The sequence below is a fragment of the Aotus nancymaae genome, unplaced genomic scaffold (assembly GCF_030222135.1).
Source record: "Aotus nancymaae isolate 86718 unplaced genomic scaffold, 86718_ANA_hifiasm-v0.15.2.pri h1tg000079l, whole genome shotgun sequence".
In the NCBI taxonomy this organism is placed as follows: Eukaryota; Metazoa; Chordata; class Mammalia; order Primates; family Aotidae; genus Aotus; species Aotus nancymaae.
In genome coordinates this window covers 15,999,934-16,017,215 of record NW_026988494.1, presented here as the reverse complement: position 1 = coordinate 16,017,215, position 17,282 = coordinate 15,999,934, and the positions used below count along the sequence as shown (strand labels likewise).

The window sequence follows — 17,282 nt, the reverse complement described above, 5'->3', positions numbered from 1 at the left end:
TCAGGGGCTGGCGATGTCTCGGTAGAATACAATGTTTATTATTAAAGAGTAAGTATTAAATGTATGCAAATATGAAACTTACATATAAATTATTAAAACTCAACTATAATTGTAGTAATGATTTAAAATTTCACCAACAAAATATCTTTGGGGAAGTTTCATCAACAGTGTTGAGAGTTGAGAGATAATAAAAAGCTGACTGATGGGCTGGGCTTGGTGGCTCACGCCTGTAATCCAGCACTTTGGGAGGCTGAGGTGGGCGGATCACCTCAGGTCAGGAGTTCGAGACCACCTTGGCCAACATGGTGAAACACTGTCTCTACTGAAAATACAAAAATTAGCTGGGTGTGGTGGCAGGCGCCTGTAATCCCAACTACTCAGGTAGCTGAGGCAGCAGAATCACTTGAATCTGAGAGACAGAGTTTGCAGTGAGCCAAGTCTTGCCATTGTACTCCAGCCTGGGCATCAAGAGTGAGACTCTGTCTCAAAAAAGAAAAAAAAAGGTTTACTGACTTTAAGCTGCTTGCTTTTATTGTTGTTTTTGCCTTCCCTATAAATAAGGCACCCCTTACTGCTTGCGCCCAGGGAACAGTGCCTTCAGTGTTCTGCCCCTGGCAAGCCACTGGACTCCAAAAATCTCAGCTAAGCCCCTCGCAGTCATGCAGTGGTGTCCACTCAACAAGAATGAAAAGGGAACTGTAGGCCAGGCGTGGTGGCTCATGTCTGTAATCCCAGGACTTTGGGAGGCCATGGCAGGCAGATCACTTGGGATCACGAGTTTGAGACCAGCCTAGGCAACACGGTGAAACCTCATCTCTACTAAAAATACAAAATTAGCCAGGCGTGGTGGCACATGTCTGTAGTCCCAGCTACTCGTGAGGCTGAGGCATGAGAACTGCTTGAACCCAGGAGGTGGAGGTTGCAGTGAGCCGAGATTGAGCTATTGCACTTCAGTCTAGGCAACAGTGAGACCTCATCTCAAAAAAAAATTAAAAAAAGAAAAAAGAAAGAAAAAGAAAAAGGGGACTGTCAAGTTTCAGTTTGACCATCGGTCTGCAGAAGCTCAAAGGCCACTGTGATAGATACCCATAGAGCTACAAAATGTTCAAACTTATGAAATCCTTAGAGATCATTTAGGTCAATTTCTCATGCTGCAGATTTAAAAACTAAAGGAGGCCCTAAAAAGCTGAATAAACCATACAAAGTCACTCAGCTGGTTAGTGGAAGAATGTGACAGCAGAAGTCAGGGTTCCTATTCCCATTCCAAAGTGCTCATTTCACTACATGGAGATAAACATTCTGTACATATTTTGAATAAATAACCACACAGCCCTTGGCCAATTGAGAGAATTATAGGGCGTTTGTAGAAAATGGGAAAATGTGCCAGGTGCGGTGACTCATGCCTGTAATCCCAGCACTTTGGGAGGCCAAGGCAGGCGATCATCACGAGATCAGGAGATCAAGATCATCCTGGCTAACACGGTGAAACCCCATCTCTACTAAAAATACAAAAAAATTAGCTAAGCGTGGTGGCGCACGCACATACTCTCAGCTACTCAGGAAAAGCTGAAGCAGGAGAATTGCTTGAACCTGGGAGGCAAAGGCTGCAGTGAGCTGAGATCATGCCACTGCTTCCAGCCTGGGTGACAGAGTGAGACTCCATCTCAAAAAAAAAAAAAAAGGGGGGGAAATGTGATTGATCAGAAGAAAAGTATAATAAAGAATGCAATAAATGCAATTGATTTGGAATCAACTGTGTAATGATGAATTTGGTTTTCTTTGTGTGTTTCCCTTTCACCTGTGAAACAGGAGCCACGTGGTCTCCATTCTTAGTTCCGCCTAGCCTTGACTCTAGAACCAATCCTGCCCTTGGGAACTCTTGGCTCAGTGTGAACATCCAGGCCACATTCTTTGGGCTTCTATGCCTCAGTTCCTGAGCCCTGCTCTCTTTTCTGTGACCTCTGTCTTCTCTTAGGCCCGAGTCTCTTCTTATTTCCCTTCCTTCCTCTACTAAGCTTCATCTTGGTTACAGGCCTTACTGAGCATTCTCAATCTGACCTTGAACACTAGTCTCCAAGGCAGAACCCCCAACATCTGCTGTTGAATCTGCTGTTTGCCCATGATTCTGCTCACCCTGCACATGTGGCTTATCACCCTTGGTTCTAATGATAGGCGGGGATAGACAATGGCTCCCATGAGCACGCTCCTAGCCTCCTAGAAGGAAAAGCAGTGCAACCGTTGGGAATGTGTCAGACCAACGCAAGTACATTAACCCAGCAACATCAATTGTGAAGCACAAGCCACAGCTCTGCAACAAGGTAGAAGTTACAGGTTTTTTTGTTTTTTGAGACAGAGTCTCGCTCTAACACCCAGGCTGGAGTGCACTGGTAAGATCTCAGCTTGCTGCAACCTCCGCCTCCTGGGCTCAAGCAATTCTCCTGCCTCAGCCTCCCGAGTAGCTGGGAATACAAGCACCTGCCACCATGCCTGGCTAATTTTTTGTATTTTTAGTAGAGACGGGGTTTCACCACGTTAGCCAGGCTGATCTCGATCTCCTAACTTCATGATCTGCCCGCCTCAGCCTCCCAAAGTTCTGGGATTATAGGTGTGAGCCACCACACCCAGACAGCTTTTTTCCTTAAGATAGAATATAATAGGCCAGGCATGGTGGCTCACACCTGTAATCCCACCACTTTGGGAGGCCAAGGTGGGAGGTTTGCTTGAAGCCAGGAGTTCAAGACCAGCCTAGGCAACATGGTAAGACCTCATCTCTACAAAAATTAAGGAAAAAAAAAAAAAGCTGAGTGTGTTAACACATGCATGAAGGCTGAGGCAGGAGGATCACTAGAGCTCAGGACTCCGAGTTTATGGTAAGCTATGAATGCACCACTGCACTCCAGTGCAAGACACTGTCTCAAAAAAAGAAAGAATGATGTCCAAGTAATCTGTGCCCCATAAATCCTTTAATGCCTATGAGATTAAAGAACCTCTGGATTAATATCTAATTTGGTGTTCTCTGTATCACGTAACAGGAATTCAAGTTATCAGAAATGACAATAACCGTTTGTAAATGCTATGGAATTTAGACAAACAGCTACTTTTCTGACTTCTAAGCTATCAGATCTTATGTGTCTATGTTACCCAGGAACATCAGATTATATGATTATGGAGATTATGCATCCAAATCAAATATTTACTATTATCTATGCAACATAATTTGACATTTTGACCAAATAGCCCACCAGTTAAACTAACTGTATAGTTGGTCCAGCTGCCTGACCACAGAATTGGCCTATGGTTTGATGGTAACAATGCTAAATTAAAGGAGCCAGCCTAGTGGCCCCACAGATACACAGACAGTCCTGGAATGGAGAGACTCCCAAATCCCATGTCTAAATTTTAAAAGAGAGGTGGCACATGCCTGTAGTCCCAGCTACTCGGGAGGCTGAAGTGGGAGGATTGCTTGAGCGCAGGAGTTCTGGGCTGTAGTACGCTATGCCGATCGGGTGTCCACACTAAGTTCAGCATCAATATGGTGACCTCCCGGGAGCAGGGAACCACCAGGTTGCCTAAGGAGGGGTGAACTGGCCCAGGTCAGAAATGGAGCAGGTCAAAACACTGGTGCTGATCAGTAGTAGGATCGCGCCTGTGAATAGCAACTGCACTCCAGCCTAGGCAACATAGTGAGACCCTGTCTCTAAAAAAAAAAAATATGACTCTTCAGCCTACCTATGTCAACTGGTTATTTTTCAAAGACCTGCAAAACACCATCTCTTCCAAAAAATACCAAAAACATTAGCCAGGCATGGTGGCATGTGCCTATAGTCCCAGCTACTCAGGAGGCATCTCCAAGATCTAAAAAAATAAAAGAATTCATACTATAGATAAATAAAAGTCAAAGTCCATTATCATTGCATTTTGAGACTATTTGCATTGTATATTTTCTAGAGAAACAGGTGGCAAAATTCACAAACTATTATTAATTTCAGGTCCAGGCCTGCCTCTTACTGGCTGCGTGACCTTGGGAAGTTACTTGCCCTCTTCTGTTTCAGCTTTCTCATCTGAAATTGAGAATGATATGGTAATAATAACCACCTCATAATAACCATAATAATTATTGTGGGAGTTAAATGAGTTAATGTGTCAAAAATGCTGAAATGAGCATCTGACCCATAGTAAGTAATTGCTAGCTAAGTGCTATTTGTTTTATGGTTGTCACGTGAGAGCTCTATGATAAACCTGTGGTGGAGGCAAAGCAGATATTATTCTTTTTGATCTATAGATGCTGAGTAGTTCACTCCAGGTCATCAGAAGGTAGTGAAAAACCAGACCCTTTGACTCTAAGTCTAGAGCTTCCTCTGGCTCATGCCATTGCCTTCCCATCCGCTTAGAGATTAGCAGATTGTTGCAATTTCATTTGATTTGCACAAGTCTCATGCACCATGAGATTCTTCGTTTGATGTGACATGGAGTTCCAAGCCAAACAGAACTTGATGCTGGGGATGCAAGCCTCATCTTTCTGGAAGAGCTGGAGATGCATTTCCAAGGCACACATTGGATCCCCGCAGTGAGGAGATGCTGGTCAAAACCTCATCTCAGCCAGGTGCGTTGGCTCATGCCTATAATCCCAGCACTTTGGGAGGCCAAGAAGGGTGGACCACATGAGGCCAGGAGTTCAAGACCAGCCTGGCCAACACGGCAAAACCCCATCTCTTCTAAAAAATACAAAACAATTAGCCAGGCATGGTGGCATGTGCTTATACTCCCAGCTCCTAGGGAGGCTGAGGCATGAGAATCACTTGATCTTGAGAGAGGGAGGTTTCCAGCCTGGGCAACAGAGCAAGACTCTGTCTCAAAAAACAAAAAACCAAAACCCTCATTTCCAAGATAAATAAACAAATGTTACAAAGCAAGAAGGAAGCAAGACAAAGGACCAGGATTATTCATCATCAACTGAGAAACACAATCAAATCTTATTCATCAAAAGTGACCTATTAACTTCTCTAATTCAATAGAACTGTGTCGGGAGAGAAAATAAAGTCATTAGAAGAATCATTGACTGCAGCTTGGATGAGATTTCTTGTTAAGCACAGTCATTAATATCCAGGTGCGAGAGCTGCTTGGTTTTCTCCTCCCTGATGGGCAGTAAGCGGGAAAGGCCAGCTCTAAGAGTAGCACCCCACTAACCACAACATACATTCTTCTGAGCCGTTCAGTTGCTTCCCAATCAGTTACATAAACTCAGACACCACTCTCGTTTTTCCATTTTTCATGAAACACCCCACAGGAACACACACCCTTTTCCAAGAACGAAGTTGAGAAGGTGGGAAAGCCACAGCAGGGAGAGGAAAATGTAGCATGATGTAGCGAGCCTGTCCTTTCTCTATTCCTTTCGAGAACCCCACTCCAAAAAACCTTCCTACTGTCAGAGGTGTTCGAACCAGAGAGATTCCATCTTGAATAGGGGCTGGGTAAAAAATAAGGATGAGACCCACTGGGTGGCATTTCCAGGGGGTTAAGGCATTCTTCAGCACAGGCTGAGACAGGAGGTTGGCACAAGATACAGGTCACAAACACCTTGCTGATAAAACAGGTTGCAGTAAAGAAGCTGGCCAAATCCCACCGAAAGCAAGATGGCGACAAACATGATATCTAGTCATCCCCACTGCTCATAACATGCTAATTATAATGCATTAGCATGCTAGAGACACTCCCACCAGCGCCATGACAGTTTACAAATGCCATACCAACATCAGGAAGTTACCCTTTATAGTCTAAAAAGGAGAGGAACCCTCAGTTCCAGGAATTTCCCATCCCTTTCCCAGAAAACTCAAATAATCCACCCCTTGTTTAGCATATAATCAAGAAGTAACAGTAAGTCTGTGCAGCCGAGCAGCCCATGCTGCTGCTCTGCCTATGGAGAAGCCACTCTTACATCCTTCACTTTCTTAATAAATTTGCTTTCCCTTTACTCTATGGACTCCGAATTCTTTGTTGCATGAGATCCAAGAACCCTTTCTTGAAGTCTAGATCAGGACCCCTTTCTGGGAACACTATCACTGTTTAAAGTATCATTTTTAAAACCATCAAATAGCAGTTTCTGAGAATTAGATCCTTCGATGCTAGGATAAATACCTCTATTTGAAACATTTTCCAGAACACCTGTTAGAACACAGCTGCTGACTCTCCGCTTGAAAAACTCGATTCACGTGGCTCCCAGGACCCTGCGCTGTCTTGGCTTTCCTCCGGGGTCACTGACAACTCTTCAGTCTCTGGCAGCTCCTCTTCATTTTCCTTTCCTGCCTGGTCACTCCTCTCTAACTACCTCCACTCTCTAAGTGACCTCACACAGTCCGCTGACCCTTGCAGCATTTACATGCTGAAAGCTGCGCTAGCTCCCGTCCTGACCCTGCCTCTACACTCGAGATCTGAATAACCTGTTGCTTATTCAGCACAGCCGCTTGGAAGACTAGTAGGCACCTCAAAGTTAGCATGTCCAAAATTTAGCATTTCAAATTTAGCACGTCTGACCTCCGGATGCCCTTTCAGACCTGCTCCTTGCTGATGCTCCCTTGATCGGCAAATGGCAATTCTATTCCCTCAGAACAAAAACCTCCAAGTCCCACTTCTTTTTTTTAATTTTTTCTCTCCTAAGCCACAGCCAGTCCACCAACAAATTTTGTTGGCTTCATCTCGAAAATAGACCCTGAACGCAGCCTCTTTTCCTTCCATCCACTGATACCACCCTGGACCAAGCCACTTACCACCCAGACATTTACACTGTCTCCTGAGCAGCCCCTGGTTTCCACTGGATGACTCCTTCAACCATCTGTGTTGCTGTAAAGGGGATAGCTTAGGCTGAATCATTTATGCAGAAAAAGGGTTTACTGAGCTCACAGTTCTGCTGGCCAGAAGATTCAAGACTGGGCATCTGGTGAGGGCCTTAGGCTGCTTCTACTCGTGGCAGAAGGTGAAAGAGAATGGGTGTGTGCAGAGATCACGTGGAGAGAGATTGAGCGAGAGAGAGAGCGGGGGAGGTGCCAGGCTCCTTTTAACCAGCTCTTAGGAGAACTAATGTAGCAAGCACTCACTCTATTAGTTCTATTACCTCGGGGAGGGCAACAAGCCATTCATGAGGGATCTGCGCCCGTGACTCAAACACCTCCCATTAGGCCCCACCCCCAACACTGGGGATCAAATTTTTTTTGTTTTTGTTTTTTTTTTTAAGATGGAGTCGCACTCTGTTGCGCAGGCTGGGGTGCAGTGGCGCAATCTTGGCTCACTGCAACCTCTACCATCCGGGTTTAAGCAATTCTCCTGCCTCAGCCCCCTGAGTAGCTGGGACTACAGGTGCCCGCCATGTCCAGCTAATTTTTTGTATTTTTAGTAGAGACGGGGTTTCACCGTGTTAGCCAGGATGGTCTCGATCTCCTGACCTTGTGATCTGCCTGCCTCAGCCTCCCAACGTGCTGGGATTATAGGCAGCCACGGCGCCTGGCCGGGGATCCAATTTCAACATGAAGTTTGAAGGAGGTCAAATATCCAAACCATGGCATTCTACCTTGGGCCCCCAAAATTCATGTCTTTCAAATATTGCAAATTACAGTCATCCCTTCCCAACAGTCCCCAAAATCTTAACTTGTTCCATCGTCAACTCAAAAGTCCACAGTCTCATCTAAGACTTGAGGCAAGTTCCTTACTGCTGTGAGCCTGGAAAATCAAAAACAAGCCTTGGCCATCCCCACCCCATGACTTTGCTGGGTGAAGCCCATGTGGCTGATCTGACAGGTTGGAGTTGAATGCCTGTGTCTTTTCCAAGATGACGGTGCATGCTGCTGGTGGCTATTTCTGGGGTTCCCACGGCAGCCCCTTCCCACGGCTCCCCTAGGCAGTGCCCTGGTGGGGACACTCTGGTGGTTCTGCCCCTGTAGCAGCTTCTGCCTGCACACTCAGGCTTTCTGATGCATCCTCTGAAATCTAGGTGGAAGCTAAGCCTCCGTCACTCTTGCATTCGGGCACCTGCGGAGTTGACAACACGTGGAGGCCTCCAGAGCTTAGAGCTTGTGCCCTTTGGAGCAGCATCTGGAGCCACACCTGGGGCCTTTTAAGTCAAGGCTAGAACTGGTACAGCTGGGATGGGGTAGTAGCATCCTGAGGTCGTACAAGGCAGCAGGGCCTGCCCCCCCAAACCATTCTATTCTCCTGAGTCTCTGCGACTGTGATGGGAGGGGCTCCTTGAAGATTTCCAAAATGGCTTCAAGCCCTTTCTCCTATTTTCTTGACTACTAGCACACAATTTGCTTTATTTCATGCTAATTCCTTTAGCAAGAGCCTCTCAGCTGTGCCCTTGGATTCTTCTCCTGAAAGCGCTCTTTCATTCTCCACCACATGGGCAGGATTTAGATTTTCCAAACTTTTACTCTCTGCTTCCCTTTTCATTATAAATTCTACCTTTAGGTCATTCCTTTCCTGCTGTAATTAATCTTGATCCTAAGTTTTTAAAAATAGCCACACCTACCACTTCTTGAGCACTTTGCTGCTTAGAAATGTCTTCTTCCAGAAACCCTAGGACATCACTCTTTACTTTGGCCTTCCACAAATCCCTAGGGTGTGGACACAATGCAGCCGAGTTCTTTGCTAAGACCTAACATGGGTGACCTTTGCTCCAGTTCCCAGTAAGTTATGTTTCCACCTGAGACCTCGTCAGCACGAACTTTACTATCTACACTTCCTTCTATCAGCAGATTGGTCACAACCTTATAACCAATCTTTAAGAAATTCCAAACTTTCCCTCCTCTTCCTGTTTTCTTCTGAGCCCTCCAAACGCTTCCAAATCTCTGCCCAGTACCCAGTTCCAAAGCTGCTCCCACATTTTCAGGCATCTTTATAGCAATATCCCTCTCCTTGGTGCCAATTTTCTGTGACAGTTCCTTTTGCATTGCTACAAAGGAATACCTAGGGCTGGGTTGTTTATAAAGAAAAGAGGCTTATTTGGCTGATGGTTCTGCAGACCATACAAGAAGCACAGAACCAACATTTGCTTCAAATGAAGGCCCCGGGCAGCTTCCACTCAGGGCAGAAGGCAAGGATAATTAGCTGTGCAGAGATTGCATGGTGGGGTGGGAGGAGGAGGTACCAGACTCTTTTTAACAAGCAGCTCTTGCTGGAAACAGTAGAGAACTCATATACCCCCAAGGGAAGGCATTAATCTCTTCATCAAGGATCTACCCCCATGGCCCAAACACCTCCCACTAGGCCGTACCTCCCAACACCACCACACCGGGGATCAGAACGTAAGATGTGGTGGGGACAATCCATATCCAAACCACGGCACCGACCTTTGAACACAGAAAGCAAATTATGGGTTCTTCTCTGTTTGGAACACTCCGGTGCCTTTCATCTCATCCAGAAGCAAGCCCTAAATCCTCCCATGCCTGACAAGGCTTGGCCATGTCTTGTCTCACACATCAGAGCCACAGCCACACCGGCAACCGAATCAAGCCCATCTCGAAGCTGTCACACTTGTGGTGGCCCTGGCGTGCACAGCTTTGCTTTCAGCTATCTCCGGGGTTTGCCTCCTTGCTCCAGGCAGGCTTAGAGCTGTCCATCCTAACAGCATCCTCACATCCCGTGCCCCTGCTCAGTCCTCTCCATGTCTCACCCTGTCCTACTGGTTGAGTTGTATCCCCTAAAATGATATGCTAAAGGCCGGATGTGGTGGCTCACACCTGTAATCCCAGCACTTTGGGAGGCTGAGGTGGGTGGATCACGAGGTCAGGAGTTGGAGACCAGCCTGACCACCATGGTGAAACCCATCTCTACTAAAGATACAAAAATTAGCTGGATGTGGTGGTGCATGCCTGTAATCGCAGCTACTCAGGAGGCTGAGACAGGAGAATCGCTTGAATCTGAGAGGCGGAGGTCGCAGGGAGCCGAGACTGTGCCGCTACATTCCAGCCTGGGTGACAGAGCAAGACTCCACCTCAAAAAACAAACAAAAAGATATGCTGAGGTCCTAACTCCCTGGTATCTGTGAATGTAACCTCATTTGGGAATGAAGTCTTCGCAAATGTAATCAAGTTAGCATGAGGTCATTAGGGTAGGCTCTCCTATTGCCAATAGAACTGATATTCTTATGACAACACACACACGAAAATGCCATGTGAAGACAGACACAGGGAGAAGATGGTCACATGGTAACAGAGGCAGAGACTGAAGTGATGCAGCTGCAAGCCAAAAAATGACAAGGGATTGCTGACCGCAACCAGAAGCTGGTGGAAGCAGCGAAAGATTCTACCCAGCATCTTAGAAGCAGTGTGGCCGTGCTCACACTGACTTTGGACTTCAAGCCTCTGGACTGTGAGAAAACAAACTTCTGCGGTTTTAAACCTCCCGGTCCATGGTACCTTGTTATAGCAGCCCGAGGAACCTAGTAGATCCTGATTAATGATTCTTTTTTTTTTTTTTTAAAGACAGAGTCTTGCTCTGTCCCCCAGGCTGAAATGCAGTGGCGCGATCTTGGCTCACTGCAACCTCCGCCTCCCAGGTTCAAGCGATTCTCCTGCCTCAGCCTCCCAAGAAGCTGGGACTACAGGTGCGCGCCACCACATCTGGCTAATTTTTGCATTTTTAGTAGAGATGGGGTTTCACCATGTTGGCCAGGATGGTCTCAATCTCTTGACCTTGTGATCCACCCACCTCGGCCTCCCAAAGTGCTGGGATTACAGGCGTGAGCCACCGCGCCCTACCCTGATTGATGATTCTTGATGCCATTTACCACTTCCTGAAATTCTATCTTTACTTCTTTATTATCTTTCCTCTCCATTCGATTATGAGCACCACAAAGAAAGCGTTTTAGATCCTTGTTTAGATTAAAAAACCATGAATCTTTTGACCACCAGATCTCTCTCCTGCCCTCAAACTTTTCTTTCTGCATTCTAAGTATCAGAAATTGTTTTGTATGTCAAACGTGCCAGCCAAGACCCTACATGCTTCCAAGCATTATTTGCACTAGTAAACAATAAAGAATTTTAGAATTCTTTTTTCATTCTAAAGATTTCTGAACTAATGTTTACTTTTTTTTTTTTTGAAAGAATAGATGACCCAAAAGTGTTAAAGGCTCCTGGTTAGAGAATCACCGTCACTGTGTCTCTGTCTTTACCTTTGTAGAGATCTGGCTAGATGGCCCTCAGACCATAATGAACCTCTTCAGTCCTCCCAGAAAGAAATCCCCTTCACTAGATGCAAAATAAACCCAGGTTATACTGAAGATCAGATTAGCATGGATCAAGGTTCTCATGTTGTTCAACCAAATAGTAGTGACAAATCAATATTAATGCTTCAATGTTTGCTCCTGACATTCAATAAAAATATGTAGGTAATCGGCCAGATGCGGTGGCTCACGCCTGTAATCCCAGCACTTTGGGAGGCTGAGGCAGGTGGATCACAAGGTCAGGAGATCGAGACCATCCTGGCTAACATGGTGAAACCCCATCTCTACTAAAAATAACAAAAAATTAGGCGTGGAGGTGCATGCCTGTAGTCCGGGCTACTCGGGAGGTTGAGGCAGGAGAATCTCTTGAACCCGGGAGGCAAAGGTTGCAGTTAGCAGAGACTGCACCACTGCACTTCAGCTTGAGTGACAAGAGCGAGACTCTGTCTCGAAGAAAATAAAAAGGGAGGTAATCAGAAGAAGTCAGGAAGTACCTATGATTTTACACTTTTTAATGTAAAAATAGCAGCACCCTATCATTAAACTCAGTGGCATGTATTTCATATAAATGCTAAAAATCAGGTGCCATGATCGATGTCTAAAAGTGGAATCTTGGGCTATTTGTTACCTGTTTTCATGCCTCACTTTCATGCCATGGAGTACTATGTGATCTTCCAGCTACCCCTCTTCATGAGAAGAAAACACGCTGCTTCCAAAAAATTAAAGCATTTTAGAATTGGGAATAGCAAACTTGACTGGGTCAGGCCAGATGTTCACCCCCATATGCACTTGCAGGGAAGTCTTTTCCACTTAGAAGACTGTGTTTGACTTAGTGTGGTGGCTGACACCTGTAATCCCATAACTTTGAGAGGCCAAGGTGGGCAGATCACTTGAGGTCAGGAGTTTGAGACCAGCCTGGCCAACAAGGCGAAACCCTGTCTCTACTAAAAATAGGAAAATTAGCTGGGTGTGGTGGTACACACCTGTAGTCCCAGCTACTCGAGAGGCTGAGGCAGGAGAATTGCTTGAACCCAGGAAGTGGAAGTTGCAGTGAGCTGAGATTGTGCCACTGTACTCCAGCCTGGATGACGGAGTGAGATGTGAGACTCCATCAAAAAAAAAAAAAAAAAAAGACTGTCTTTTAGATGTGATCAGAAAAACTAAAAGGCAGTTTTTTGTGTCTGCAGTTTGTGCTTTGGGATGGCCCTGCAGGCTGCATATTCCCACTGCCAAACAGAGACCAGCACTGGAAGGGCCTCCTGCGTAATCCACTCTCCTTAGTAGCTCCCGGCCCCAACCCAAGACACAACTCAAAACCAAAAACCATGCTTAATACGTTTAGCCAAACTGTTTCATAACTTAATGAAGCACTATGTGTTCACTATTTTATCCATCAATAATCCATACATTATAGATGTGTGTACTTTTTTTTTTGAGATGGAATCTCACTCTGTCACCCAGGCTGGAGTGCAGTGGCACAATTTTTTGTATTTTTAGTAGAGATGGGGCTAATTTTTGTATCTTTAGTAGAGACGGGGTTTCACCATGTTGGTCAGGCTGGTCTTGAACTCCTGACCTCATGATCCGCCCACCTCGGCCTCCCAAAGTGCTGGGATTATAGGCGTGAGCCACCTCACCCAGCTGATATGTGTACTTTCATAAACAAAATCTCAGTGCTATTATCACCTAAAATTTATGAATTATTTCTTACATTCAGTTTGTATTCCACTTTCTCCAGTTGTCTTGTAAATGCTTACTATTTGTATGGAATACATTTTATTTAAAGAAATGCTAAGTTACTTAGGCAGATGTTTGTAATAAACTCACATGGGCTGGGTGAGATCCAGGAGGCAGAATGGAAGCCACTTCCTGAGCCTCTAAGATGGGCAACTCGGGTATAAACAAGGGAAAGGCTGATTTGAAATTCTGCCTGGCCATCTCCTGCCCTATTCAAAAAATACCACAAGCTCCATTTCTGCCTTTTCAGCAGTTGCATACAAAGACCTACTAGGAGCACTTTAATATTTCATTTTACAAACTGAACTCATGCTAGCTTCTCTCTGGACAGAGTTACTCTCCTCCCAATAGAAGCGCTGCCTACACTTTATTAAGCAAGGGTCTAGGCTGAAGGACCCTCATGCTCAACTTCAAGTCCCACAACTATCTTGAAATTTCAAACTAGGATGTGAATTTTTTTTGGCGGGGGGGACAAATCTTGTAGTTTCCTAGGAAAGAAAGGAACTGGTTAGGATGGAGGAGTGGATAAAAATGTGAGCCAGGTTGAGCTGGCTCCAGCGTGAAGTTGCATAACAGCAAAAGCTACTTTTCCACTAAATCCAAGCAAAAATTGTGCTGATGCCCAGGAATTTCAAGAGAGGTTTGAGGATACCAGGACGTACCCAGATGAAACATGTACTGTACAAGTAACACCCATGGAGTGAGTGGAGCAAACAAAACATCTAAATGCTAACAGGAATGTATAATATGCATTGCAGTAACACACACACACACACACAGAGAGAGAGAGAGAGAGAGAGAGAGAAAATATAACACCTGACCCTGTGGTCATGAGTCTACACAACAGTGTGGACCCAGGCAGGCACACATTCAAAAACGTGCAGTGGACATGGTCCCATATGCTGTACAGAAAAAAAAAAAAAAAAGCATTTTCTTCACCTTTTCCCATCCAATTAGATAAATATAACAAGCTGTGGGGTTTTGATTCGTTTCTAAGTTTCATACACTGACGTTTTTGTTCGAAGATCTAGGCAGATCTTGTAGGATTCAAGCAAGCCCAAGGTGGTAGACGAAACACACCCAGGGCTGCGAGGGGAGGAGGAGGTCCCCTGGTAGGAACTCTGCAACCGAATCAGAGATTGCCCTGCTTAGGTGGCACCCGCTCATAGTAGCAGAGGTCCCGGCCACGCCGCTGGGAGGTGGAAGCGATCCGAGGCTCCCCCGCCACCTCCCAGACCGACACGTTGACACTGGGGGCTGGACCAGGCGCTGACTGGGGATGCCTGGTTCGCCCGGAGGTGCGGGGCTTGGAGAGGTCCTGGGGGGCTCCTAAGGGTCGGGGTAGCTGCCACCTTCCCTAGAGGGCTCTCCTGGCAGGGAAAGAGCGGGAGGAAAGGAGACCCCACCAGGAGGGTGCAGGTGCATCCGGCAGGCAGTGGCGCAGGGGTCAAGCAACCGAAGGCCGAACGTTAGCGCAAAAGCTGGCAGGCGGGCGGCGGGAGCTGCGGGTCCCCGCTAAAGTCAGGGCACAAGCCAGGTGGCCCCGCGCCCAGAGTCACTCACCATTCTCCAGCGCTTCGTGCACCAGCAGAAGACCAAGCAACAGCCAGACCTTCATCTCGGGGACCTCGGACCTCTGGGCGCAGGAGCGCGGCGGCTGCGCGGGGCCGGGGCGCAGGGGAGGCGGCGGGAGAGGGGCGGGCTCCTGGGACGCCGCAGCGGGAGGATTCGGTTTCATGAGGAGTTTGGGGGGAAAAGCTGGGGAATTAAAAAAAAAAAAAAAATAGTCCTTGTAATGTGACTTCTCCTGCCCCCTGGCGGAGCCGCGCTGCACAGCGCTTCTTCCCAGCGCGGGGAGGATGGGCTAAGGGCGAAATGTGAATTACCACAGCGGCTCCTGGAATTTCTCCAAAGCTCGGCGTTTGCACGAAGATACCGAGTTCAAGAAAGCCCAGCGGGCGCTGACGGGGTTACGTTTAACCACGATTGTCCAAATGTCACCAGCGCTCGTCCCACCTCCTCAGGCAGAGCCTGAGTGCTCTGTAAAAAGTGCTCCCTAAATATTTCTGTTCTTTCCGTTTCTCTCTCCCATACGCACTCACTCACAAGACCGTTGCCCTGGGTTCTTGCTGCTTCTCTGTGTCTGGCCAGAGACAGGCTCTGTGCCCAGCCCTGTAACTGCCGGTGAGGGTGGGAGGACGAATCGATTACAAGAATAACGTGGAAAATGAGACTGCGCAGACAACCTGGGCTGTGGTGGTGAGGAGGTAATTAGGGTAACCACGGGCTAGGGGGAGAAGCAGGAGACAAGCAGGTGCAGCCGGTTCACAGAAGCAAAAGATCAGCAGGTGCAGACAGTTCTAGGCATGATTAGGCGGCACACAGGCCACATTGTCTCCTCTGATAACAAGACAGAAGTTTCCACTTCAGCCTCGGATTGGCCTATGGCCAATCCTTCATAGGGTGTAACCAGTTGGAGGCTCTTAAGGGAACCCAAGGGTGTTGCCAAGTTCTTTTCGCTTCATAAAGTCTCTGGAGAGGATCAGGCTTTTGTGGCTTGCTTCAGCCCACTCAGTAAATTGTCTTCAATATGTCTGCGCTTTCCTTCCTCACTTCTGTGGCTTTGCTTTTTGCTGTGTCTTTCTTTTGTTACTTTGGGTGTTTTGTTCAATTTTTTTTCATCAGGCCAAGAACCTGGATGACTCTATCCGGTAACAGTGGGGCAGAGGATTCAGGCTTTCACATGCCCCTCTGCAGAAAGCCATCCTGGGTTTCTCAGCTGGCAGACTCAGAGCAGTTTGCTAGCAGGGGAGATGCCAGGTGTGTGTTCCCCAGGTGAGAAGCAGCTCATCTCATTGTGACCTTCAGCACCAGGCACTGCTATAAAAGAGAGCTCAATTCTAAATAACAGGAAAGGGACTTCTCCCTCAACACCCAAGGAAAGAAGTGCTGCCGTTTATAACAAACCAGGGCTTCTCAGTCACTTCATGCAGGAGGAACCAAAAATTCTCCATTCTGTTGCCAGCTCTAGCCCGAGCTTTGCCACTCACTTGCCTTGCAGTGTAGAGAACAGTTGCCTGGGAATAAAGAAGACCAAAGTTCAGATCTCGCCACTGCCACAATCAACGCCTCTTACAGTCACTTAACCTTCTGGGTTTTAGCACCTCTAGTTTATTAAGAGAGGGAACTAGATGATTCTTTCAACAGGAGTTTGCTATGTGATTACTATTATGGATATGAAGGTTGAAACATCATCTATCACGGCTACTTTTTATTATACTTTAAGTTCTGGGGTACATGTGCAGAACGTGCAGGTTTGTTACACAGGTATACACATGCCATGGTGGTTTGCTGCATCCATCACCCCATCATCTACATTAGATATTTCTCCTAATGGTATCCCTCCCCTAGCCCCCCACCCCCCGCTATCCCTCCCCTAGCCCCCCACCCCCCGACAGGCCCCGGTGTATGATGTTCCCCTCCCTGTGTCCATGTATCACGGCTACTTTTAAGGAGTAGACAAGCATTTAGACCACTGCAATGTGGTGTGTCATGTTCTGGGGAGAATTCTGAGCAAAGGACTTGGAGGATGCACATGGGAGTGGCTGAATCTGCCTAAGCTGCCCCACCCTGAGATTTCTTTTCATTCTGACTCCACGAATTGACTGTTTCACTCTCACTCCATGTTGGAGCCTGGGGTTGCCTCTAGATTCCTCCTCTCCATCCCACTCTCCCCTCCATGCTGACTGCGTGCGCAGGTCCGCCCTCTTACGCCATCACTGTCAAACTTCACTGCCCTGGCTCGGGCTGTTTTCCTCTCTTATGAGGAGTGCAGCCACAGCTTCTGATGGATCTCCCTACCTGTCTTTCTTGTACCTCAGTTTATTCTTTGCCAGGCAATGCGATCAATTGCAATCCCCCCCCCCCGTTTTTTTTTGAGATGAAGTCTGGCTCTTTCGCCAGGCTGGAGTGCAGTGGTGCAATCTTGGCTCACTGCAACCTCCGACTCCGTTTCAAGGGATTCTCCTGTCTCAGTCTCACAAGTAGCTGGGATTCCAGGCACACGCCACTACGCCCAGCTAATTTTTGTACTTTTAGTAGAGATGGGGTTTCACCATGTTGGCCACGATGGTCTCGATCTCCTGACCTCATGATCCACCCGCCTTAGCCTCCCAAAGTGCTGGAATTACAGGCACGAGCCATTGTGCCTGGACTGCAATTACTTTTAATGGCAAAAACCACAATTACTTTTGCACCAATCCAATCCTCAAATGAAGCCCTAGAAAACTTCACCCTTAAACCTTTCTGAGGCTCTCTAGCAAGACTCAGTTCT

The 17,282-nt window shown here is 47.0% G+C and overlaps 1 protein-coding gene across 1 annotated transcript in view; it reads right to left on the bottom strand.

The window, feature by feature from the left end:
* PDGFRL (platelet derived growth factor receptor like) overlaps positions 1-14,604 on the bottom strand; it is a 62,867-nt gene extending 48,263 nt beyond the window's left edge. The window contains exon 1 of the mRNA XM_021665081.2: positions 14,513-14,604. Coding sequence (XP_021520756.2) covers positions 14,513-14,567 — 55 coding nt within the window. The 5' untranslated portion in view covers positions 14,568-14,604. The remainder of the gene's footprint in view (positions 1-14,512) is intronic.
* Between the last annotated feature and the right edge of the window lie 2,678 nt (positions 14,605-17,282).